The following is a 26,187-nucleotide window of genomic DNA, read 5'->3' on the forward strand; positions in this document are numbered from 1 at the left end:
TCATCTTTTGTCCAGTTTTCAAAAACTTCACCAATCAAAGGACCTGGCAACCAGTATTAATATTCCTGATGCTGTTTTGTCCTGTTTAATCCTAGTTGTCAGGTTATGGTGGTAAAAAAACAGTGTGGCATTAAAACAAAGCAAATACAGAAAATGTGGTGTGCTGGGTTTTTTTTAAGATCACATACACTAAAAAAGGAAAATTTAAAAAACTACACTGTTTTTACTTAATATGTCATTGTTCATAAATATAACAATAACTGCTAATATTTTAGCCAACAGCTTTGTATTCTCATCCAGAGACCAGCTTACTGTAGCAAGCAGGTACACAATTCATGTGAAAGAAGTAATTTATTTGTTCACTTCCCAAATAAAAATCAAATGCAGATCATTTCCACCCATTGATCACAAAATCCACATGTTATTAATCAGCTGCACCTTTGCTAGCAACCATTATACTTTGTTTCTGGGAAAAAAAGCATATAACTGCAGTTCATAATGCAAATTATTACAGCTATCCACTGAAATCAGCAAAGCTATCTGAATTTATATCTGTTACAGATTTTTCACATGGTATGAAAAGAGCATATTAGAGTACAAATATGACCAGTGCACATTATAAGCATAAAGATTGACAGTAATCACTATAATTTCATCCCTCCATGAAACATCCATCCTGTTTAATAATGTGACCTATTAAAAAAAATTTCTAAAGCATTTTAAATGTATAAAATTTCATTTCACTCTAATAGAGAGTTTTAATTCTTATTCCTGTGAACGTGAGTTCCAATACAAGTCAATATATCAAGAATTCTTGCCTTAAGTTAATTTCTCCCCCAAATCCAGTGCCAGAGGTTAACCACTGGAGTGCTGTTCACCTTTTTCCAGCATAATAATAAAATACAACTTCAGTAATCTTACCCAGAAATGATCTTTTAAAATAAATATTTTAAAAAAACACTGACATTGAGAATAAGGAGAACTACTGGCTACTTTATTTGCAGGCATTTTTGTAACGAGACTCAGTAGGTCTCAATCAAATCTGATTTCAAATAAAGATAAAAATTGAATATTTTACAATATTTAACTTTCTGCACCATGACACATGGATGGAAGGGGTGTAAAATGGAGAAACAAGCCAGCAGCCCAACGCAGGTGTATCCATACAATCAAAAGATGGCGCTAGGATTGTCTTGTAAGCGAAGCAGGGTTTTGATCAGAGATTGGTGGAACAAAGTAACAATTTCAAGTCAGATCACATTTCTTCACTCACTAATATGGAGAAAAATCATTCTTCCCTTCTTTCAAAGGGTGTTTGAAAAGTCATGAGGAATTCCAGCAGCAGGCAGACAGATCACCAAGTTTCGATTTTGATAGAACAGGATTAACAAATTGTCATTTAAAGATGGCTATTCCAGGTCAAACCAAAGGTCAATGTGCAGCACAGTATCATGCTTCTGAGCGGCCCACACCAGATCCTTTATGAAAAGGCATAGTAACAGCACAGATATAGAGGGATCTTTCCACTGATATATTCATGCCAGCACCCACTGACCTCTGCCTTAGGAATTTCCTGAGCCAGAGGCTGTATTCATCTTAAGAATGACAGTGTCTTCTTTTCCAAGTCAGCAGCTCAGCAGTCACACCAGCCTAAGACACGACAAACCTGATGTTATCTTCTTCCCTCAGGCCTTGCCTTTCAATCTCCCAGCTTCTTACACAGGACTAACTACAACAGCAACACTGCATTAGAAACACCCTGTGAAATGGCTCCCACAGCTCCACCCAACTTACCAAAGACTGGTGAGGTAGAGCTATCAGATCAGACCAACCAGATGGTACCTCAGATGAGCAAAAATACTCCACAGCCCAAGGTAACAGCTGTCGGGGCAGACCTGCCAGCACATAACTTCTCTGTAGCTGCCCAGCATCTTATATCCTATGCATATGGACCACAAACAAATAGATGAAGAAATCACCAAATGAAAAACTTTATTCACCTTCTTATACTCCCTCTCTTTTCTTTTTTCTGTCTCTCTTGCTTTCCCAGCAGGGAAGCAATATCACGGTTCAGACACACGAATGAGTTGCCGAACTTCAGCATAGCTCATGGGTCACCACCTGGCCCATGCCTGGAAACTTGCTCGGGTGCCTGTGTCCTTACCCTTAACTCACAGCTGGAGAGCAGAGCTAGCCTCCACCCAGTCGGAGCTGCTTAGCACCCTGAGGGACCTTCAAAGCAACCCATGTTTCCACCAGTGCCGACTCAAAGTCCATCATGCCTTTCAGCCTGTCTCCAAAAGCGGCCCGCAGCAGGAGGCAAGGGAAGACTACATGAACAAGACAAGCGCTACTTTGGGTGAGACTTTGTTTATACCGTCTCCAAGGCTTTGCCGATTTGGCTCTCAAGGACATTGCAAGCCAGAGGTGATATTTTTTTTTATTATTATTGATTTTTTTTCTTCCATAGTTTTAACCAATGTAGATCATCACAGATCTAACCATTCCACTGTTATAGGAACACAGAAACAAGAGATTCAGTTTTGATTAAATCTATTCTGTGTCATGCAATCCAAACTAGTTGTAAGTAAAAATAATTAAACATATTCTATATCATTTCAGAATTGCATAAATCTCTTGGTCCATTTGATGTAGTGACCAAGCTGGGGAAGATTTCCACGTTCAAAGTACTAAACTGTCCAAGTGCAAGATTTTACTCCTTTTCAAAAGGATTTCGTTATAAACATTGCCATAAGATTCAAATTTTGTTTACTGTGAAATGCTAGATAAAAATGCAGCTGTGACTGGAACTCCAGCCCTTTTTCCACTGGTCTGTTGTTTCTCTACCTGGAGTTACTGGACAACACGGAAAGGCCTAACCCTTAACTCTGCCTTTCTTGCTCCTTTTCTCCATGAATGTGAAATGGTTTTTTGGTTTTCTACTCAATTTAAAAACAGTTAGCATTTTCCTAATTGAAACAGAAAGAAAGCGTTGGAGTCAAACATACCAGAGTATTTATTCAAGTTCAAGGTTCAGAGAACAACAATATTTTAAATTATAATAGCATTAAAAATAAAAATAATATTAAAAAAAAGAGTAAATCATTGCATTAACATGATTAGATCACAATATACTGACCCAGTTCAGCTTAATTTATATGATGTTAACAGGCCATTAGAGACACCAGAGCTTTGATGTGAACTAGTCACCCTTTCAAATTGTTTAGTAATAGCACAAGAACAAATAGAGCCTCCCTAACAAAGCAGTTTCCCTCCCTAACAAGGCAGCATTTAAATACCAGTCATGTTATTCAAAACAATCCAAATTGGCCTGCAAGAAGTTGACATAGTCCCTTTTTAATAAAGACAAATGAGCTTGAAAACTAATCAACATAGATTGTATTTAATCAAAAAAAGGGAAAAGTCACTATCAACAATAATATCCCTTTAAAGAGAGCCAAAAAGTCCGCCAGCTTTTAAATCAAGCACAGTAATCTGCCGCAGTCGGATTTCCAAGGGCAATCCCAACCCTATAATTACCCAGTAGTCACAACTAGTTTTCCTGACAAAGCCAAGCCTACAAAGAAATATCAATTATAATAATTTTGTATTGAGATTATTCTTCACTGTGTTTACTAATGCAAACCCACGCAAATTTCAGGGAAATACTGAATGCCAAAAGGGATAAAAACATGAACGAATCAATCCTAGATCATGTCACACATGATTAACATTTCCTGCTTTCTAGTTCAGCTTTCATTGAAAGTCAATGATACATTGTAAATAAGAAAAAAAAAGAGACCCATTAAGCCTTATGTCGCTTCTGTGGCAACATATTTTTTTAAAGGGCAGAAATAACTCCACTGCACCCATAAAATTCATGAGGGATTTTGCTGAAAATTTCTACATCATGTGCTGTCTGGTCTTAGCTGCTAAAACAGTCTTCACAAAAGCTGTTTAGCTGATACCAAAACCACAGTAAAAATAAATTGATCATTTTTTATCTCTTGTTTTATCTCCACATACCGGTTTCTTGACACCCACAGGGTAGCATTTACCCAAAGAGTAAAAAGCAATTACAAATAACAGTAATACTATTTAGATTATGGACTTTCTAGTAATCCAGTAACACTGCAAGAAGAGAAAATAAAAGCTGTAGCAGAGTGTTGTATTCATTATACTCTGAACCATATAAAAAGTCCCCTTTATTAACCACGCTCAAATAACCTTTGGATTGCCTCTTCTCTTTTCAATCCTTTCCAGCCCGTAGGAGATACTCCAGCCTACAGATCTGTTCTGCTTGCAACAATGCTTCCCTGCAGCCAGTAATTCCCACAGGATGCATCTCTAAGTGTGGTATCACCAGGCTCATTCAGACAGACCCATGAGAAAGTAATTTACATCCAAAGAGAGTGCTAGATCTTTCCTGTAAGAGCAGCAGTACTAAAGCTGTTTCTGAAGTTTAAGTAACACCGCCATCGTCGTCCTCTTCTGTGAAGAAGACTGGGTATTTTAGCTGAAAAAAACCCATTGATTTAAAGTCCTTGGGAATTCTGCTGTAATAAACCCACCACTCAAAGAATATCAGTAACATTATCGTAGCTTTGACTCTGCAAGATGTGCACAAGGCACATCTGAAAAATTATAAAGATTACTTTAAAAAGCTTAATTATTTCTTTCACTGTCATTGACCTATTAAAACTTCAACTCTCCATTTGCCTGGAAACAAGTAAAAAACAAATACTTTGTATTTAATTCTAAAAATCTTTTCAGCTTAGGCACTGCCAGATCCTTACATTCAAGTGCTTTTTGGGTTTCTGGAACTCACTTATTAAAAGAAATTTATTCAAAGTATTTTGGTGTGATCCAAAAGCTATTTAGCATAGACAGGTAGGCTGCTGGCAACAACTGCTGAACTTAAAATACAAGATATCAGGCAAGGTGGTTGTCCCACATTAGAAGACGTAAAAGGTAATTGCTTTTTTTAACTTGCTAACTACTAGAACAGCATATGAAATAATTTTTCATGGGTAAAGTTCATTAACACAAATAACTGCATAACCAAATTCTGTTTACAGGGTGTCTTTCATACCACATCATAGTTACAAATGGGTAAATACCAGCTGAACTTTTTTAAAGAGTGTATTTTCTATCCTTTACACTTTTGCATAAAAGTCCTCAAACTTATTTCCCAATTATTCAGTCACTAAACCACAAAGCACTCAAAAAATGAAATGTGTAAGAATTAATTTGAGTAATGTTTCAACCTCAAAATAAAGCAGTAAATGAGTACATTTTCTTCTGCTGCTTTTTCTTTCTCAAAAGAAGCTACCAATGATAGCTTCCTTGGCAACAAGACAAACACACAACATCGCTGATTCAAACAGCTAATCAAGGACAGATGTCTCGAGTATCAGAGCAGCCTTCTGCATTTCCAAGCACATCTTACTCTTCTACAAATAAAGATATTCCCATACCTAGGAAATCCAGCAAAATTCTGGAAGTAAAGACACAATTTGTTTTCCAGTGCATCTTTCTGTATTTTAATTATAGGTTCCCTCCTAGTTTGAAAAAAAAAAAAAAAAAAAAAAGAGCAGAAGCATTTGTCACAGCCATATGGAAGCATCAGAGAGCAAGAGAGATTATTCATAGGAGATACTTTTAAAGTAGTTTTCATCCTAACTTCCAAAGTGCACTAGCACTTCTGGTAAGATGCTGAGTGCCTTAATTTATAACAAACACATCAATACTGTTTTCACAGTGATTTCAGAGTCTTCTGGCATAAGAGCAAGCTTCATGACAGTTATAAAGGTCTTGTCTTAGGAATTCAAAGTTCACAGGTTCACATACACCATTCTGTATAAGCCACACATACAGAAGTCTTGTGTGATCTGTAAGTTTCCAGTTTCATTTTACCTAGAAAATACATCCTACATTAAGTAAAAAGCCAAGCAATCCTGATTTCACTTAATTTTCTTTTGTGTAACACATTCTAGTTATACATGTGAAACACTGATTATTGAAAGTTTTTTATAGCATAAGACTACAGCGTAAAATAAATTAGTAACATTATACTAATAGCAGTGCTAATTATTTCATCCTACCCTGTAGCAAAACAGTATGCACAACCCTGCTAGCTTTAACAGTTAATCCATGCTGTATATCTTCCACTGAAAATACTCATTGTGCCAAACATAATTCAAATATAACACCTCCCAGAACACAGAGGAGCTAAGGCAGATCTGTGGAGGTAGATTTACTTACCAAGACAGAATGACATGTGAGAGGACACAGGCAGCTTCTGGCAACAAATCAGTGTGGAAAAAATTGAAATTTAGTTCCCCGTTTGTTCCTAAGCAGCGATGAGTACATTCAGATCTTGCTGCTGATCCCATGAAATTGATGATGGAACTCCAGTGACTGAATCTCAAGTTACTGGAATCTCAATACACAAGGTTCAAAGTAAGGCCACATGGTGGGGAATGGATACCCACGTCAAAGAGCACACACATGCCTGGCACATGGTCGCAGGACAGGTGTGTGCCTTGGCACATGGAAGCACACAGTGGGGCAAGGTCCCCAGAGCCCCGATGCGGTTGGAAATCTGCCTTCCAACAGGACAGCCCTCCGTCAGCATCTCCTTCTGGACCCCACGCAGGAGGCATTGGTGGACTCCCCAGCCGCATCTAACACAAGGGGTATGAGATGAACATTATTACACTGTAAATGCAGGAAAAGAATGAGCCTCTGTGGCAATGCATGGAGCAGAACTGCATGCCCTGGCACATGAGCCTGAGGGTCCACCTCAGGGAGGCTGGATTCTGAGCTCTGGTTTTGGGAGTTTGGAGACCTCCTGAAGGTGCACACAGTGCATTACTATTGGTGGCAGCCCCAGTTTCTTGCCTTTTGTCAAGAAAAGTCTACACTCAAACCTGAGAAGGAGAAAGCCTGTAGAGGTATAATCATCCTGCCAAGGCAAATTTTCCCAGAGTAAAATTTTTGAATGCATGGGCCAAACCAGAAGTTGCAGAAATCACCCTCACCTCTCAACATTCAGAGAGAGTAAGTCAAGTGGAATTGCAAGCTAACCTGCAATCTGGGACAGAATGGTAGATAAACATCACTATGCAAAATTATCTTTGAGCTTTAAAAATCTTTCAGGAATTCTGGATATTAAAATATATTGGTTTGCTTTCCATTTAAACTTATAAAATCAGCGTTATTGGAAGAAGAGCAAAGTTGACGAAACAAAGCTAGCTACATTTTTTGAAAGGACAAAATGAACTTTGTAGGATGCCATGGTCAGATCTTCTACTGTATCTTTTTTTCTGAGAACTCTGCTTTACTTGGAGCGATAAATCAAAGTCACTGTGCCTCATTATTCTAAATTCCACTATTTATCATTACATAAATTAAATCAAGTCATTTGGTTGCATGAGCTAGAACAGCCACCTGCCCTCCCTCTCAAACATTCTCCAAATTTTCTGTGCAATTTTGATTCTAAATAGTGGCAAAAGCATTCATATACTCAGCGCTTCTCACTTGCTGAGTGATGAGTACTTGTGTTAGTAGCACTGTCATGACAGGGTAAGGTGGATGGAGAAACTTTTATTAGTCTAAAAGAGTTGTTCTGCCATAAAGAACTAAAACAATTAACATCTCCCCACTGGAAAGGCAGGACATGCACAACAAATACCCACTGAAAATTTTAGACACCAGGAAAAATCTTGCCAAACTGCAGCTACATACCTTGTTTCATATTGCTACATGAAAATAAATCATGAAATGAGACCTAAGAAGATTCCTAATCACTAACAATACTAATTACAGAATTAACATCAGACAATAGAGCATTCCCCACTTAATCCTAGATGAACTAAATACCAATTGCCACAAAAAGAATGTTACACAATCCTACCCTCACATCTTGGAAAGCTGGCTGTGAGAACTGTGGAGTTAAATAGTCCAGGAGAAGGCAGTAGATAAATACAAATTAACTGTTATTATACACCTGCTTGATACAACAAGCTTAGTGCAACAAGCTTCATCTTTATCTGCCTGTGTACCACCTCCTCCCTTTACCCCAGCAATGCAAAAATGTAGTCCAGGGAAATCCTCCTCCAACCACACACTGACAATAAAACTCCAATCAAGTGTATATCAGCAAGATAGAGTGATTAAAAGCATATTCTGACATATAGTCACAACTTCCCACTTCCCCTTATGCATACAGGTTAATGCTAGTAAAATAATTGATATAAAACATACACCAATGAGTAGGAAACCCACCAACTCACTCACTCTCCCCTCCTAAGCTCCATTTCTCACACTTAAGTACATTCACTTAAATTTCTACAAATTACAATATTCTCATCCCAAAAAATCAAGAGATGCTCTGTCAGCAAACAACAGTGCCCAAATGTCTCAAAGTTAACTGGAGAACACTATGTTCCCCCCTAACAGCCAGGCTTGTTTTTCGCTTTGTGCCTTTCTCATGAGACCACATTTCCCTCATCCCTCTCACCTAGGAATGGAGTGACCAGGAAATTGAATTTGCAAAATTAATTTCTTGTGAATCTACAATATTTAGATAGTAGTAAAAAGAGTAGAATATGTAGAAACCATACAACTGTGGACCTACTAAACTGGGTTGGTTTGTTTATTTATATCATGGGCAGGTTTGCCAGCATAATTTGTATTCATTTTGTTGTTTGTGGTGCAATTTCTTGATTAGTAGATAAAGACTTTTGAAGAAATATACCTGGCAGCAACATGTTTGGAAAGCAGATGTGCATATGCTTACTCTTCTCCCAAACAGTATGCTACTTCATGGTCAAAAATCTCTCACTGAAAACATACTGTTCACAGCTTGGGACACCCCCAGCCTTTTTGATTCACTCTCCCAGAAGACCTGTACCAATAGATCACCATTTCTTCCAGAATACACAAGCGAGCAGACACATCTCTACTTATTTGGCACGGCTTCTCTGTGTTTACACAATTTGTGTGGTTATGGAGATATGTTATCTCTCTGGTCTTGTACCCACATACAGATTTATGTTTGTCTTGCTGATGCAAGAACATGCACCATGATTCATTATCTACTGATAACACCTGCAGCAGCAGGGGCCATTGTGAGACATCAGCAAATCTACCTTAATTCACCTGCTTCCAAGAAGATGCAAGTTTGGCAAATAAGTGCTGTACAAGATCCTGCTATTACAGAATATTTTTTGTTTCCAGGTTCTTATATTCTCTAATTTTGTGCCAAGATATTATAAGGACTGTTAAATAAATAAAACACAGGAAGCATATCCATTAACATTTTCATTAAGTCAAAAAGTCTTTTAGAGAACTCTGTAAAAATAGAGTTCACCAGGAAAAACATTTTTCAAAATTGCAGTTAACACAATTACCCCAAATTGCTTCTATTTTTCACACCTTGTGGTTCATGCATGCTGAAGATGATGGTAAAAATCTTACTGTAATTCTTAGCAGCCACTGTTAATTCATCTCAAATATATTCTTCTTACAGGAGATGTTTAAATATACTTCTTGTTTTAACTAACAGGTACAAGGACAAGGTATTAAGACAGCAAGCTGAATTCTTCCCTTGGTCATTCTTGCCATCAGTCAGCTGTGGAGTTGGCCTACTTACATGATCCATGTGATGGTACAAATTTTGGTCCCAAGTGTCATTGTTGGCAAACTACAGAATGGGGGCAAACTGGTAAAGCACTGCACTAAGTTTTACCACTGTAGCTTGTTTTCAGAATTGGGCTTTTCAGTCAAATGAACTGATGCATACAGCAAAAATTACTAGCTGACTGTCTGATACATCTAAAAAATTCATTTAATGGAAAAAAAAATTAATATGGAACAAGAAACATAATGATCTTGTATTATTAAGACAGCAAATGCTGTTGGACTTTCACCTGTCACTGGTCCAAACTCACTACAAAAATGCCAACACTATCACTATATTTTTAAGACAAGCTGCTTCTGCAGCCAATACATAACTTTTTAGAAAACTATAGACATACTTCACTTTAATACACAAGAAAATAAAGTCAACATAAGCAACACTAATTACAAAACCTAGGGGAGTGAAGTCTCTCATTCAGAGAGATGTTCATTTCAGATTTATGCCATTAAAATATCACCAGGATGATGGATATTGTCTCAAGTTAAAAAACTCAAACACATAAAAACATTTTAGAAGTTGGAAGTTTAAAAGCAAAATCAGTGATTCTATGCTGTTACTGAAGTTTCTCACTATCAGTGAGTTTATGGAATTTTATCTTGTATTCTGTAAAGTATAAAAGCAAACATGACTCTTCAAAATATTAGCACAATGCATAAAGTGCAGGTAGCTGTTTTAAATACAGATTTTTTAAATTTGAGTGCAAGCTTATTCAGTAAGGCTGAAATGACTACAGAACGAGGAGCATGTCACCATTTCTTGGCCTATATAGTTTCTGCACAGCAATTTGTACACCTCCCTCCCTTCTTTACCATCTTCCCAGGATAGAGGCCCAAATAGGTAAAGTATTTATCACACACAACGCTGAATGAACGTGGACAAACCAGTAGGCTGACACTTCACCATTTCTACCTACGCTAATCGCAACACATCATCACATCCTGTCTATTTACATGATGAATGTAGACAGCTCTGACTTCAGTGATCTTGTGATGCATGGAAATACCCATCAATGAGTGGAAGTCCAATCCAGTTTCCTCTGAAATTTGAGTGAAACCTTGGCCTTGATAGTAATAGAAGAAGAAAGAAGATGAATTTTATACTTTTGAGTACATGCAAAGCACAAGGTTGACTGACAGACTGAAAAATGTTCTTGTAGGATGGGAGATGGAAAGGAGCTTCAATCTTGCATTTTTTCTATTTTAAACTAGAACAATACCTTCAAATTTCCAAAAGCGATTATAAAAGCCTTAATAGCATCTCACATTTACTTTAAATTCAGAAGGGAGATACGTTCAGATCCATCATCTGCAGTATCTATGACATTAGGGACACATCTGATTGCACACATTTAAAACTTCAAGAAGTCTACAACCAGCACAGTAAGTTTCAAAGGATCTCTAAGAAGTGGTGCAACTGATTGATGCTTATAGGTATGAAAAATCTAGTCAATATTTATACAGTCAAGAGGAAAGGAGTGGGTTTGGAGGAAGAAAGAAAAAAAATTAAATCACTAAGGCAAATTAGATGAGCTCATAAAAAACCCATCCCTGGATCTGTCTCTGCAACTCAATCAACATCTAACTACACGAGGACAACGTGGCAACTACCAGGGTAGGTGTGTAGGGAGATGCAAGAAAGCAAGCTACGACAAATCATCGGGCCTGTTGATCTGAGAGTTCTTGCACCTTGCTCCGCAGTACCTGCTGCCAGCCACTATTATGGAATAGCTATACCCACTGCCATGCCAAGAAGCTGCCTAAATTAGACTGTGTCAGCTTCAAGTTGCTGTGGTACAAGCCAAGTGATCTCCAGCCAGCTCACGGTGTATCAGCACTACAGCTGCTTTGTGACTGCTGCTCACCCACACCAAAACACAGGACAGTGGATCAATTAAACAGTGATCCTGACCCAGTGCGACTATTGTTTCTTTCTCCATCTTATTTCCACAACAAACTCAGGAGTAGTTTTAATGAAATAAAACACACCAAAATTATTTTAACATCATAAGTACAGTCTTAATAAAATAAATATATATCCATATACTGGGGAATAGGGAGAGAACACACCTTTAACACCTACCTGCATGAAATGTAGTCATCATTTAATTGACACCCTCTAAAATGCCATACATGTGACAGAAGTTGGCTCACCTTCTGTTGATATTTAGATCATAACAGCTATTTAACTCTACAGGATAACTTTGTCAAAGTTATCCTCATTCTCAGAGCAGCTCTGAAGCAGCTGAGATAACAGCAAGTCACCAGTAACACCACAAATACATGGCTCCCCATCCTATATGCAAAGAGCATGCTATTTTTCAACAGACTATCAATCTAATCCAATGCCATTCTGGAAGGAAAATAATTTTTAGCGTTTTCATCTATTAAACATGTTAAACAAGTCTCAGAGCTGATTAATAATCCTGCCACACAGAATTCTAGCTCTGCTCACAGCCAAAACAAACAAGCAAAAATGCTCTAAGCAACCCCACTGCAGGTCATCCTAAAGACAAGGCTAGAACAGTTTGCTGCCAACAGCATTACAAGCAGTTATCAGGCTTATCCTCCTCAATTAAAGGCTTTTAAAATTGCTGATAGAGGATGTAAGTGTTTTTCACTTACTATTCAGATCTTTACTAAACATCTCTGTGACCTTGTCTCATGCTGGCTTTTCCTAAACATAGAAGGTACCTCACCCCACATATTTTTGTGCATGTATTCCAGATGACACAGCCACTAAAGCTTTTTGTCATTACAGTTTCCAGTTCACTTCCATAAGGGTGCCAGAAAAGAGACTGATATATATCACATGTCAGAGACCCTTAGCTTTTTAAGCACTGCGTTTTGTGGATGTGCTCTGAGCAGCAGTGGGCAAAGTAATGATAATCAAGTCTCTGGCCACCTGGATCCTTTTCAGTCCTGCACAACACTATCACAGCTCTAGACCTAAACCAGACAGAGGAGAAAAAAATATTTAAAAGTGAGAGTTGTAAAATAGCCTACACTACACTGCCATTTATTTCTCAAGACTCTTTTCTGATGTATTGCTTCCAACTTAGCATGACATTAGAAAAAAGTTCAACTGAACAAAAAGTATATAGGCTTTCCTCCCCCACTCCCCACCCAGGCTCACTCAAGGCAGTGACTTTTCTAGAACCTTATGCTTTTCAATCAGGGCTTAATTAATGTCCTTAAAAAACAGTCTTTTCTCTTCTCTAACCCCTGCCCTCCAAAAGCAAAGCTTTCCTTACTAACACACACAACCAAGTTACTACAAATTCTACCCAACCACTCTTTGTTTTAGAACTCTTCTACCTCATTTTCTACACCTGATGTTTGTTACACTACAGACAGTTTGTAAAACAGATGGTGCACACTACAACTAAACAAAGGGACCTGCATTATACCATAAGCTCAGTTTGAAGTATTGTAGTCTTATGGTCTTACTTTCATTGCACCAAACTTTGTTAGCAAAAGCTTATAATTCAATTGTAACAACGTTGCTCTAATTTAAAATCAGATAGGATGGTTAAAGCCTCATTTCACGGTCCGGTACAATATCCTGTTGCTCTTGAAGGTAACTACTCTGACTAAAAATTAAGATAATTGCTATGGAAAATTATCTCCCCAAATTTTAATTCAATGGGTAAATAACAGGAAATAACTAAACCTGAAAAATCACATTAGACAAAAATAACATCCTGTAAAAATGCAGCTTTTATGGGGGGGGGGGGGGGGGGGGGAGTCTTCTCAGACTGTTTACTGTTGAAACATTTCTTCCCATTTTATTAAAGTTGTTACTTTTTTTCCTCTAATGTCTACTACACCATTGCTTCCAAACCTGATGCACAGCGGTTGCCGCTTCCTCTGCAATCCTGACTTTAAGAAAGAACACCTACTTAACCAAACTGCATGAGAATCTTAGCAGCAGTATAGAACTAGCTCTGCAAAACTAAGGAGATGCAACCCAAGATGTAGGCTCTTATTCACAACTGTTCCTATTCCAAGTGTCTTTACACTTACTCACTGCTACATTGTGGAAACAAGCAGCAGAGTGAGACTGCTACACTGTGCGTTAGGAGAGATGCAATTCAGTTCTGATTGCCCTACAGACCTCTTATGAAAAGACAGCCATATGGCTGTTCTCCGTCATACTTACTGCTTCCTCAAAAATTATATTTGTCTGCTACACAAGAAAATTGTAAAGAATAGTTGATAAGTCTTCAAGTTCTTCTTAAGCCTTATCAGAAGCACTGTGCAAGTAAAAAGCACTACTGCAATTTAATAAACATGCCGAAATCATAAACAGAGATAAATGAAAAACAAGGTCAACTTCAGATTTTCAACTTACCCCTACTCTTTCAAGAGTAGCAGAACTGACAGAAGAACAAGGGATACCAGGCAGACAACCCAGTGATTCCAGACCAAGTAAATGAATTGTTGAACAGCCCCAAGACCTTCCCTACCTTTCCTCACTACAAAACAACCTCCTGACTTTTTTCCTCCTCCCTGCACTTATGAAATATCATCCTTCCTCAAAAGACCTAAGACGCAGAAGGCAAGTTATGCCAGAAATTAGTCTGCATCGTGGACTTTTTCTAGTTTTGTACTCAACTCTAGGGGACAAATTGCTCTGCCCATCAGCTGACACTGGCTCACCCAGGCTTGCACAAGCCTGTCCAACAAACCAAAGGGAACCATTTCGGCAGGAAGCACGTGTGGGCACCCGAACCTTTCTAATGCCTCAGTTAATGGATCATTATAAAAAAAATGAATTTAAAATGCTGAAGTCAAAGTATGTGAACAATAAAATCCAATATTCAATTAAATCTTGGTTGTTGGCTATTCTGCACAAACCAGTGCTTAGTTTTCTCCTGATACATTTATCTTTTCCCATTTCCTTTGTTTCTACATACTGCACAAGCAGAGGCTGACCTTCACTAACTCCCCTCTTGCTAGATAAGACAGCTCTACAGAACCAACAATAAATGTTTGGAAAGTGATCATTCCTGTCCTCTGAAAACAAGTATAAAGGTCTACAAAAATTAGTTTTGTTGTGCTCCTATGGAATACACTGGAAACAGAGCACAGAAAAATTTTCCTGAAGTTATTCAGGCAGTAACTGAGCACAGTATTTCTGATGGCCACAAGTCAGCTCTTAACAGCTGTAAGTGTGAAGCTTTCACTGGCTTAAAACTACACACAGAGAGAACAGGAGAGAGTGCACAACCATCAACAGAAATACTGAATCAATAGTACTTCAGATAAAAAGATAACAGACCTCATGTTAATAGATTTAAAGATGGTAATAGTCAGAGAAAAAGGTTCTGATATAGTCCGATGAGCAGGAATATCTTTCTCCAACTCAAAAATAAGATAGTCGAGAAGATTTGTCTATTGAGCACCTAGGCTCAATAGTTTCCTGGGCCATGACTAAAAATAAATCTGTCAGTACTGGCCTGATCTTCAATTTACCATAAACACAAAGGTTTGCATGACACAGGGTAGCAACATACATTAGGTCTGAATTAAACAAAAGGTGGTGATGGATAAACATGCATTTGTTTTTGTCATCTCCAGATAAAGAACTTCATGGCCTCCTAATCATAGGGAAACTGAGAAATGCATCCAGAGTTAATTGGAACAGCCAACCTGGCATCAGAAAGCAACCTTCACCTGTATGCTTTTAACAATTCTTAACTTGCTCATAACTTTACCCTTAACTTTATCCTAATAATTCTTTTGACTTTCTTGATACAAATCACTTTCGTTTCCCTGCAAACATGGTTTACTAAGTTAACTAATGAATCCTAAGAGTAGCCTACTGAAAAGTGTTGCTAAAGAGTATCTTGACCAGGCAGGCTTACCTTGTCTTCAAAGGTTTTCTCAGAAAACATGTGCTACCTGATGCCTGTAAGATCTGAGGGAGCAATGTGGAGATCAAACATACTTCTCCCAGTCATATCATTAAGTGAGACTATTTCCTTCAACTTGTACTTAAAAAGATACCCAAATATATTACCATAATCTAGTATTCAGACTTCACTAAGGCCAAGTAACACTGCTCAACTCCCAGTTCTCTTCTGCCTATGCAGATGCATACCAAAAACCCTTTACCATGATTTTTTAAAATTTGTATTAATACCTTTTAAGTTGAAAAGGAACTCATTCAAAGCACTGAGTGGAATAAGAAGTAAGGTCTGAAACTTAGAAGAACAAGTAAACTATATTTAAATTTTGATAAGAAGAATAAACAAAGAATTTTAAAGAGACCAGGGTGCTTTGTCTCTTGAGGCACGTACCCCTGCACTTTACAGTAGCCTCCTTACTACTTCTGTTAAAAATACAATCAATTATACCAACAGCCTAAACAGAAAACCAGTCTTTCAGTTAAAACTGTCTGTGGGTACACAGAGACTAGCATACAGCGTCAAACTTGTTTCTCTTCTTCACTTTAATTTCAATTTCACAAACCTTATTAAAAAAATGGTAGAAAACAAAAAAAAACCCTGACATATAAAAGATGCACATATGTTCCTGATGTATATGGATACAGAGTTTCATCCTATGCTAGACTTACATCTCTTTGCTCACTTAGACCTGTTTTTCCTTTGTCATTGATTTATGTCGATTCTAAACTGATCTGAAAATGAAAGAGTAGGACTGCACCTGGGAAGAGGGTGGTGGGCAGCAGACCACCAGCAGAACATGAGGCATATTCATCCCTCACATATATAAATGCATGATGTTTTTAGTGACCTGACTGAAAGCAGCCCATCTACTTTCAAAGTTGAATCTACTTATAAGAATAAAGTGGCAAGATTGGAACTGTAGGAAAGATTAAAACTTTCAAAAAGCTAAAAATTCTCTAATCCCTATCACCCTGTGTGCAATTAAGATACTGTCCAGAAAGTGAAATTTTGCATAGCAGAAAAATTAGGGAGATCACTATTTCAGGAGTAAAATATCATTTGTGCTCTATAGATTTCCCAAGGATCTTGAATCCAGCACCCTTTTCCCAAAAATTTATGAACTGTTTCATAATATCATCTTTTAGAAAACCTTCCATTTCCAAATAAATTCTGTTTTAAGATTACTAAACTGCTCTAGAAATCTGTCATGTTACAGTTCATTAATGTCACTGAATTTTACTACCTTACTGTTACTTAATGACAGAAGTTGCATATATCTTACTCTTTTTTGTAAATTTGAGGATTTGAAATTAGATCTTTAAAACAGCTACCATTTTATCTAACATAAGAATCTCTTATTTTTTTTATTAATTGAAAAAAATATTATTTTTTCCAGACAATTTCATAATGCTCAAAAAGTCAATTCAGACACAGTATGAAACACAGTATAAGTAGTTGCAATTCTATGTAAGAGACCAAGTCTATATTTGGTCTATAAAAAGAGTTGTCTTAGGCTTGATTCCAGTCAGTGGCATCACTCACAGTTTTACAGTCAACATGCAGATTTCATTCAATGTCTTAAGTAGCTTACGTGGTTCTGTCTGCTATTATGAAAAGAACCACAAATGTATACAAAAAAAATTAATTCCTTATCCTGCATCCATAAAACGTCTCACAGGATTCCAGGCCACTTCCTCGCACATGTAAGTAAAAGCTGAAGAATAAAAAGCAAGGACTGATTTTATCTCAAGGTTATGGAAACATCATTAAACCATAAAACCAGAGTGTCAAAAATTTATCTTGACATTAGAAAATGTCTCAGTGGAGTTAAAGCCTTAACACGTAATTAACTGCAGATAATTCTGTTTAATACTGAGGATCAGAATTTAAAAACAGTCACAACCTTGATAAGTGGCACGCTAACTAAATTGGAGCTTCCGAAGAGTGATCAGATAGCAAGAATGAAAAAATCCAACTCCTGCTTAAAGGACAGTTGATTCAAAAGCAAATTTTCTAGTAAGGACAGGGCAACACTGTCAAAAAGGAAGGTGTACTACCCTTCTGAAACAGCTCTCCGTGCAGTACAGCTGATGCTTTCCACACGTTTTATGCAAACTCAACATACAGTGGGGTGCAATTCTATTCCCAAAGAAAGAAATGGTAACACTTGCTTTGACTTTTGATGGGAAGATTCCGCAAGCCTGCACTCAAGGGGACTCTCTGCTTATTAAGTGTCACAAGCAAGTGACTAAAACTATAATTAATTTTCACAAAAGCAAGAGCAATGGCCAGCAGAGAAGGAGGACTGTTTAAAAGAGCTTCTAAGAAACTCTTTTGACCTAAATCAGGTTGGAGATTTTCCAAGAACTATCTGGAATTCAGTCATCTCACTGCAGGACCATTTCTCCCTTTTGTCTGGCTGTCTGCTTATTTTCCTTCTTGAGGATTCAGCATCAAACAGAATAAAAAATGACCTTTGACTGGATATTTTTGTGGCATGCAATGAAAGAACTGATCCAAAAAAGTTCAATGTTAGAATAAGCACCTACTGAACTTGAAAGGAATTTTGGAAGAGGTTGGGAAAACAAGATTACATCTTGAAGTCATGTATCTGCAGTATTTCTTTATCTATGACCACACAGAGAAGTCATCACAGCTGGTCTTTTTTAGAGTTACAACACAGAGAAAAGACCACATAAGTCTTTTATCAGAGACTTTACAATTCCAAAGCCTTAAATTTTACCTGCTGGGAATAGGCATCCTATTCAGCTTAAGGGGAAAAACAAAACAAAACAAACAAAAAAACCCAACAAACTCACAACAGTATTTTTTGCATTGACATTCAGCTTTTCTTCCAAAAAACAGTCTATGGAAGCGACAGAAAATGCCTGCTGCTACCTCACATGGGATGGGGTCATATTAAAATCATATTTTAGTATAATGCCATGCTTCATAACACACTTATCGAACAACCAAATTGGGAAGGCTATAAATTACCACATGGAAAATTAAAATGACAATGGAACTTCCCAAAAAGCATTGTGTTTGACAGAACACCAAATGAGGTACTAATTTTACTCCCATGTAAAGCATATGAGTATATTTAGTTGACAGCTCCTTTCTCCCTACCAACTCACCTGTTGTGCCAAATTCTTCTTTCCCTTCTATCAATTATTTTTATTATTAGTGATACGAAGTACCTGTACCCATGATAGTTCTATATCATTTACTGTCCTTTTTCGTAGGAAAGACTGTCACACAGACTCAGCAAAATGAGCAAAAGAAGGAAATGAGACCTACTTTAATGGTCTGAGAGCCTCTGAATTTCCAGAAGAAAAAAAAAAAAAAAAAGAAAAGGCAACAACAACTTAAAAACTCTGTACTTTGCAGTATATTCAGTAGGGTAGGGACAAATTCACAGGCAATATAAGGAATACGTTGAGTTAAAAATATCTTTGTGATAGCGATGCTATAGTGGGACAAACGCTGTCATTAACAGGACCATTCTTAGTTCTCCAGTTATCAGGATATGGAGCTGGGAAGTTCTGACTTTCATTCTGCCCTTCATGCCCGTTTGCACCACCTTAGTAAAACACATGTGAGGGAAGAGGAGGTGCACATACATGCAGATGCTTGTGCATGTGTGTACATAAAAAAAAAAATTTAAAAGCTTCAATCTTTTCTTCACTGGTGCTCCAATATATTGAGCAATCATCATACTGCTCCTGTAAAACCACCACAGCCAGCTTATCTTAAGCTTATTATTACATAGAAGGCAACAACATTTGTGAAGAATTTCTTACAAGTTGCGACTCAGTTCAAACCGGTTAGACAGTGATCATCTTCTGATACTCAAGTTTTATCTTCAGCTGTACAAATCTTCTAAACCAGATAACACAGCATGTGTATTTCATGTGAAATGTATCTAACATAGACCAAACCAGCATGCCAACACAAGATAGTAAAACAGTTTGAGTGGAGACTAGGTAGTGCATAAAGGTTTTTATCTACAAGCCCTTTTGGCTGAATGTATTTCAGCCTGCATTTTTTCTTTCAGGAAAATTCAACTTTACATCCTAGCAGTCTAATCACCGATTGAAAAAATCCAAAAAAACACTACAGTTGATTATATTATTCCTACTCCTTCTGTCCATAGCAAAAAAGATTCCACGATTGTGCAAACAAATTTAAAAAAATGTAAAAACCATATATTGCATGTTTATTCAATGTCTTTTAAAAAGTCTCTTATTTATAACAGAAGAAAAACATCTAAGAGTTTGACTTGCTGCATAAGAAAATGCTTATTAAAACAAGTAAAACATGCATGAGAAGATAAATCTTATGGTAAAATTTATCAATAAATTAGAAATCAAAAAGATGAAATCAAGTTAAAAACTTTGACTATTCTTCATAGGAATTATTTCTGCTAGCATTGTTTGAATTAAGCTTTCAGAACTGAAAGCAATAAAATATGTACAGCAAAAGCCAACAATATTTAGTTAGTAACATAACAAACATTGTACATATTGTGGAAATTAATTTCAATTACTTTACATGCAGCCATTCAGAATAGATGATCCCACAGCCTCTGAGAAGGCAGTTTGTGGGATACGGTACTGTCACAAACACTCGTTAGCACATACCACTAAATGACATAACGGGATGGGAGTATATGTACAAAGATATCGTACTTTGCAAAAAAATTCTAGGCTAAAGAGTGATCCTATATGTTCTTTAACATTGTGGAAAAAAATTACTGAGGTTGATTGACTCAATTGTTTTTGAACTTGTTTGGGTTTTAATGCAAATTCCTCCCCCCGCCAGGAGCTTTAATATAATAATTTAAAAATGGAAAAGAAAAAATATCCTCTGGCTGCTGCCTTGATTTTGAAGTGTTGCAATTATATAAAAGCTATACTTCTGCTTAAATACTGAGTGAACAGAAAAAATAAAAAGTTTGATTTAACTTTGTCATATATCATATTCTGGCTGTATCTACTGAACTCCCAACTCAAAAATAAATCAAGAACACAAGGAAAGGATAATTTATGGGTTGTCAAGCAATCACATTTTAACACTTACTTTTGTGAAGATCTGAAAAAAGTCAATCGCAGGTGGCAAGTGAGACGCATCCTGGATCTCTGTTTTCAAATACAGTTGCAACGTCTGCGCAAGGTGCCTGAGGCCATCTTTCATTTCTTCACTTAACTGTTCAATATCTTAAAGGGAAGGGAAAAAAGCACACCATGTCATAAACAGAACCTTTCACCAACATTTTAAAGATGTCCAATGGCAGCCATACAGTCTAGACATTTCCAGTCCCACAATTAATCTTAACAGAGGGCAATTTTGACGGAGGGCGGACATTTGTCATTTTTTGTGACAGCTACCTCTCAACACACAGAAAAGTTTATCAGGTTGCTCCTGCCATATCATAAGAATGCAATGGTGAGTTAAAGATCAAAAGCCAATAGATAAAGCAGAGCTGTAAGCAGATATAAAGCATTAGATATGAAAATTAGGCATCTAGGTTTGTAACATTAAAAATGCACTCTTGAAAGTTTACGCAGCAGAACCTTCCTCCTTGCAGCTGTGTGTATTTTTATACTGTATTCTCCATAGATATGTCAGAAACACTTTATGCCAGCAGATAAAAAGGGTATTTTAGAGACAAAGGTAGTTTCTTACACAGCAGCTGGTAAACAGGATGGGTATATGGAAGAATATTAAGCAAATATCAATTTATTAAATACTAAGACACCATTTTTTATGCTTTACAGATAGGAAGCCTGAAGCAGAAAGAAACATAGTGCCTTATCTGTTAATGAAGTGATCACACATGCATCAGGTCACTGGTAACATGGAAAGTGAAACTCAGCTGCCCTAGTAAATTCAGTGCCCAATTACCCCACTTCACATCATCTTTTTCCTTCCAGTTAGCACAAAACAATGGAAAATGTGAAGGTGAACAGATTCAAGAATCAGTCTATAACAAAAGGCAAAGAGGATTATCATGGACTAGGAATCAATTTCATCTCTGCATAATGATGAATTGTTGTTTTATTTTAAACATCTATTCTTAATGGAAACAGAAGTAACCTTTTACCAAGAAAGGTTCTTCCCAGACTTTAGACCCAAGCTTGCTGGCCTCCTGGAAGGACGATTCAAGATCTGTATTCCTCTTTAAAGCTAACTCCTCGTCACTCACTTAAAAAGAAGATGCAATTAAAGCAGATGTCACTGAGTTTCGTTAAACAGCCGTCTGGCACGTACAATACTGGGGTTTCTGTGCTTTATCCCACCTGCCGTCCCTCTGCTTGAAGATACTGGCTGTTTTGTTGGCTGTAAATTGGCTATCACAAAGTTTCCCTTCCACACATACCACACAAGTGAGCTGCTTTAATAATCTCCTATGAACTACTTCTGGCAGAGCACTAAATGCTGGCTTACTAAAATGACCAGTACCCATGGTACCAGCCAGGAGCCTTCCAGCGGAACCAACCACAATTTTCTTCTAGTTTGGTGTGGGTTTCCTTATTTGCAAACTCTTTGGTTCTGTTTAGACTTTCTCTGGAGTCACTGACGGCCACCTTGCCTCACTGAATGAGGCAATCCTACCAGGACACTGGATTATGGCAAATGTACCCCTCCTTCATGCTACACACAGAGTTCAAGAAACATCTATATTATCTATCTGTTGTTTCCATCTCAGCATAAAGTAACGCTTTCCAAGACCTGGACCAATTCCAATGGTCAGTTGTTGCTGCTGAAATGCCATCTACAAGCCATGCCTGGAGTGACTCTGCAACATGCTGAGCAAGCAATGCCTCCAGAGGAATCTTAAGAGTGGTCTGCCCCTACCAGATTTAGGGAAGGAGAGACATGCTCTCCCAGAATAATCAGATTCAGCTCCTCACAAAGTTCAAACCGGTTAGTACTAAGAATGCTGAGATATGCCTCTCCACACCTGGCACAAAACGCACCTAACTGAAGTGTTTGCCTTTTTATAGCTACCCACAGCACTACCCATGTGCATCTTAACAGTGTGGACATTTGAGGGTGATCATCCAAACCAGAATGAATGTACATGTTAGAAATCCAGACATGTGGGCTCCTTACAATGTATGGGAATCTCTGGTATAGAAAAGTATCATATCTATGAGGACTGTATCCGCAAGAAAAGCAGAAAACATCTAGATGACTGGAAAAGTCAAGTTTAAATATTTTTTTAAAGAAAATCATAAACATATACTCGTATTTCTTATGTAATAGTCCTTTGAAACTAAAGATGCTGCTTCTTTCAAATGTAATCTTTCAAGACATCACCTCATTCATCTTAAGCTACCTGACACACATTGCAAAATGTATTACAACAAGGAGAGGAAGGCAAGATTTGCTTCACTGTTATCAAATAAAAACTCTAGAATGGTGAAGAGGATTCATATAAGCAGCATGGTATAAATGGACACTGCAGCTTAGGACAGATACGAACAAAAATACCAACTCCAACTGGAACTTCAGGAGAATTGACAGAGATGAGAGCAGAATGCAATCATTCATGTTGGAATCCGTCCAGGACATCAGAGCTAATGATCCCAGCAAAAAGTCCCATGCGATCTTTAACAGCAAATGATCGAGACCTGGTTTTCACATCACATCAAGAAGCAAAGGCCAAAAGCAAAGTGAAAGGAAATTTGAGAATATTTTCATTTTGTGTTTAAGAAACTTTTTTCAGTTGTGTACGAACCCTATCGTGGGAAAGAAAATGCTACAAAAAGCCTGTGGAAAGTTTTCTAAATAAGGCATGGGGATTTAATTATGCAGCTCTGATGCTGATACAAGTAAAGTAGCAAAAGGTCTGCCCATAGTCCAGTACACAAACTCTTTGCTGCATGCTGAATCTTGTTAGGCTAAAATAAAGTTGACTTCTGAATGATTGTAACAGATAGCAAGCCTGTAGAACCTCATAAGTAAGGAATTGTCTTATAATAAATGAGAACTGGAAGTAACAAAGCACGCAGACACCCCTCCTATTTAATTTGAGTTTCAGGGTACACAATGGATTTGAAAGAACTATGGGGCTGGGAATAAAACTTCATAAAGGGCCAGATGTTTCCACATGGTTTTGTTTTTGTTTTTTTTAAAAATATATGTATTATATATTTTATCAGATACTTACTCAATAAGTGATTAAAACTTCATATGCTTTTATTCAGTTTGTCTCCCACACTGAAAATCACCCAACCGTATAAAGTAACATTGAAAAGTAACAGTGTAAAGGAGAAGAAAAAAAGAAAAACAAGAAGTAGAAAAAAGGTGTATCAATTACAATTCTGTTATATTTTTGATTAGTATTGAAATACTATCTCCTATTATACAGGCACTTCCTGAGAAGTTTCTTGTTTCAGAAGACCACAGCCTGTATTTGCAGTTCATGTGACTCCTTCCAATGAAATCTTTCCCCCTATACACTTAGGCCTCTAACAAAAATGCTTTTCTGACTTTCCTATGGATTCTACCAAGCATCAAAGGAAAGTAAATGTTTATCAACACAAATCGTGCAGTAAATGGGAAAAATGTTATTAATAACAGTAGCTTTTTGAGGATACAGAGGCAGCAGAAAGCATTACAGCTACTACAACTTGTCACACCATCCCAAAATACTCTTTGGAACTGTTCTAACCACAAAACCATAAAAAACATCTACTCACTCTAGCAAGGAAGCTGTGAAAACAGCAGAAGGAAAGAGTCAGCCAAAACCTTTACGTAAGATTATGCAAGCGTCATAGGCCATTTGCAGTGTATCCTGTAAAGTACCAACTTCAGTTAATGCCTAGGAGTACTGAACACCTTGTGCTTTAGAGTTAAGAAGATAACACAGGAATTGTTATTAAAGCTGTTAAGAGTAAATACAGATGAAGCACTGGATGCAGATTTCTCATCTGCCTCCTGCTAAACTAACTTGCTATTGACCAGCTGTTTCTGTGTCAGTGAGAGGACAGTCATTCCACCTGTATCACAGGTCATATCAGCATTTCCTTCAAAACGAGAATTTGAGTAGAAGCTTCTGACTATTTTACAGATTTTTGTACAATTTTCCCATTTCAGCTCAGGCCTGTGCAATACAAGCTTTTCTCCAGACAACTTATCACACTATTCCCCTTGTCTCCAGTCAAGTAAAGGGAAGCTGAGATCATCTCCTGAGGGGTACTAAGAAACCTCAGTTTGTATGGAATTAGCAGTTACCCAAAAATCTTTGTCTACACTAGAGACAATTGCTGTACAGGCAATCAATATTCAAAGGGAAATTCTTCAATTCCTTCCAGTTCCTCCCATGTCACTGTGCAACAGCCATTGGTACAATAGTGCACTATGAAGTGTTTTTTTCCCCTGGGTCCCAGCAGTGCCACAAAGCATAGAAGTCCATAGTCTTCAGCATTTTAAGTGCATTTGAAGTATCTGGAAATGCTGCTTTTAATTCAGGTACTCATCTAATTCCCCATAAATTTTTGTCACACAATTTCAGAATATCTATGGAAGAAAATCCTGCTGTTTTAAATTAGTGAAATGGATTCCCTCTTTTATTTTGTTCCCCCCTTTTAATTCATTGCCTTCTTAAGGTCTTTTGCCCTTGCAGTTTGGGAGAAGGCGGCAGAATGTCAGGATGTACAGAGGTAAAACATAACACTAGTTATTGTATTTTTTTATATTTATGTGATTTTTATTTCTGCCTAACTGTATGAATAGATCAAGCCGGTTTATAGCCAAAGGTCTGAATAATGCTAAAAACTATAGAAGTAATCAAAACATTCACATTACTCTCTAGAAAATCCCTTTAAGCAAGATGCAAGAATGAACTAAGGATGTATTTCTTCCCTTGTAAGTCTTTAAACTTTAGGCTACCATAAAAATCTGGAAAAAAATGTTTTCTATTAGAGCATTAGCTCTGCTGAGAGATTATAATGAGCATCCTTTCCCACCCAAGCAGTTAAAACTTGTGAAACCACTAAAATATCTACACGATTTTATCATTTTGCGCCATTGAAAAAAAGTCACATAGAAAACAGGCATATCCCTTGTAAATTTTAGATTTCTTTCCTTTTTCTGGAAGATATTTTGATGTTTTATGCAACAGCAATAAATATTGGAAAAGTAAAAGCTCTATGTAAAAATATATATATTTTCTAAAATATAAGACAGTAAAAATATTGCCACTGTATGTAGTAAGGCAGACATCAGGTAAATTAAAAACTGAACAGGTAAGATGTACACTATAAAATGAGACAAAACATTAAAGCCAAAAAATCAGGTGGAAGTTTAGCTTGAACAAGATACACGTGTTTTTTTCCCTTGATCTTTGAACAAACTGTTCCCCACAAAGGTTTTAGCAGGTTTTGTCTTTCATTCTGTTATTCTACAGCACAGACCCTCAGAAGGCAAGCTGCAAGAAAATAATTCTCTAAAGCAGAACTTGGACGACTACTTACTTGACTGAAGATCGGAAAAAGAGTAGAGTCTCTCAGAAAGGCACATTGATTGTCTAAGCTGTAGAGAAAAATAGATAATTAAC

The 26,187-nt window shown here is 37.2% G+C and overlaps 1 protein-coding gene across 2 annotated transcripts in view; it reads right to left on the reverse strand.

Moving 5' to 3' along the window:
* The window catches only part of SMYD3 (SET and MYND domain containing 3), a 418,391-nt gene that overhangs the window by 334,226 nt on the left and 57,978 nt on the right, over positions 1-26,187 (reverse strand). For both annotated transcript variants that reach the window (XM_040599061.1, XM_040599062.1), the window contains 2 exons: positions 26,105-26,162; positions 20,700-20,836 (listed from right to left, as the gene is read on the reverse strand). In XM_040599061.1, the coding sequence (XP_040454995.1) occupies positions 20,700-20,836; positions 26,105-26,162 (195 nt within the window). The remainder of the gene's footprint in view (positions 1-20,699; positions 20,837-26,104; positions 26,163-26,187) is intronic.

The sequence above is a fragment of the Falco naumanni genome, chromosome 6 (assembly GCF_017639655.2).
Source record: "Falco naumanni isolate bFalNau1 chromosome 6, bFalNau1.pat, whole genome shotgun sequence".
Taxonomy (NCBI): domain Eukaryota; kingdom Metazoa; phylum Chordata; class Aves; order Falconiformes; family Falconidae; genus Falco; species Falco naumanni.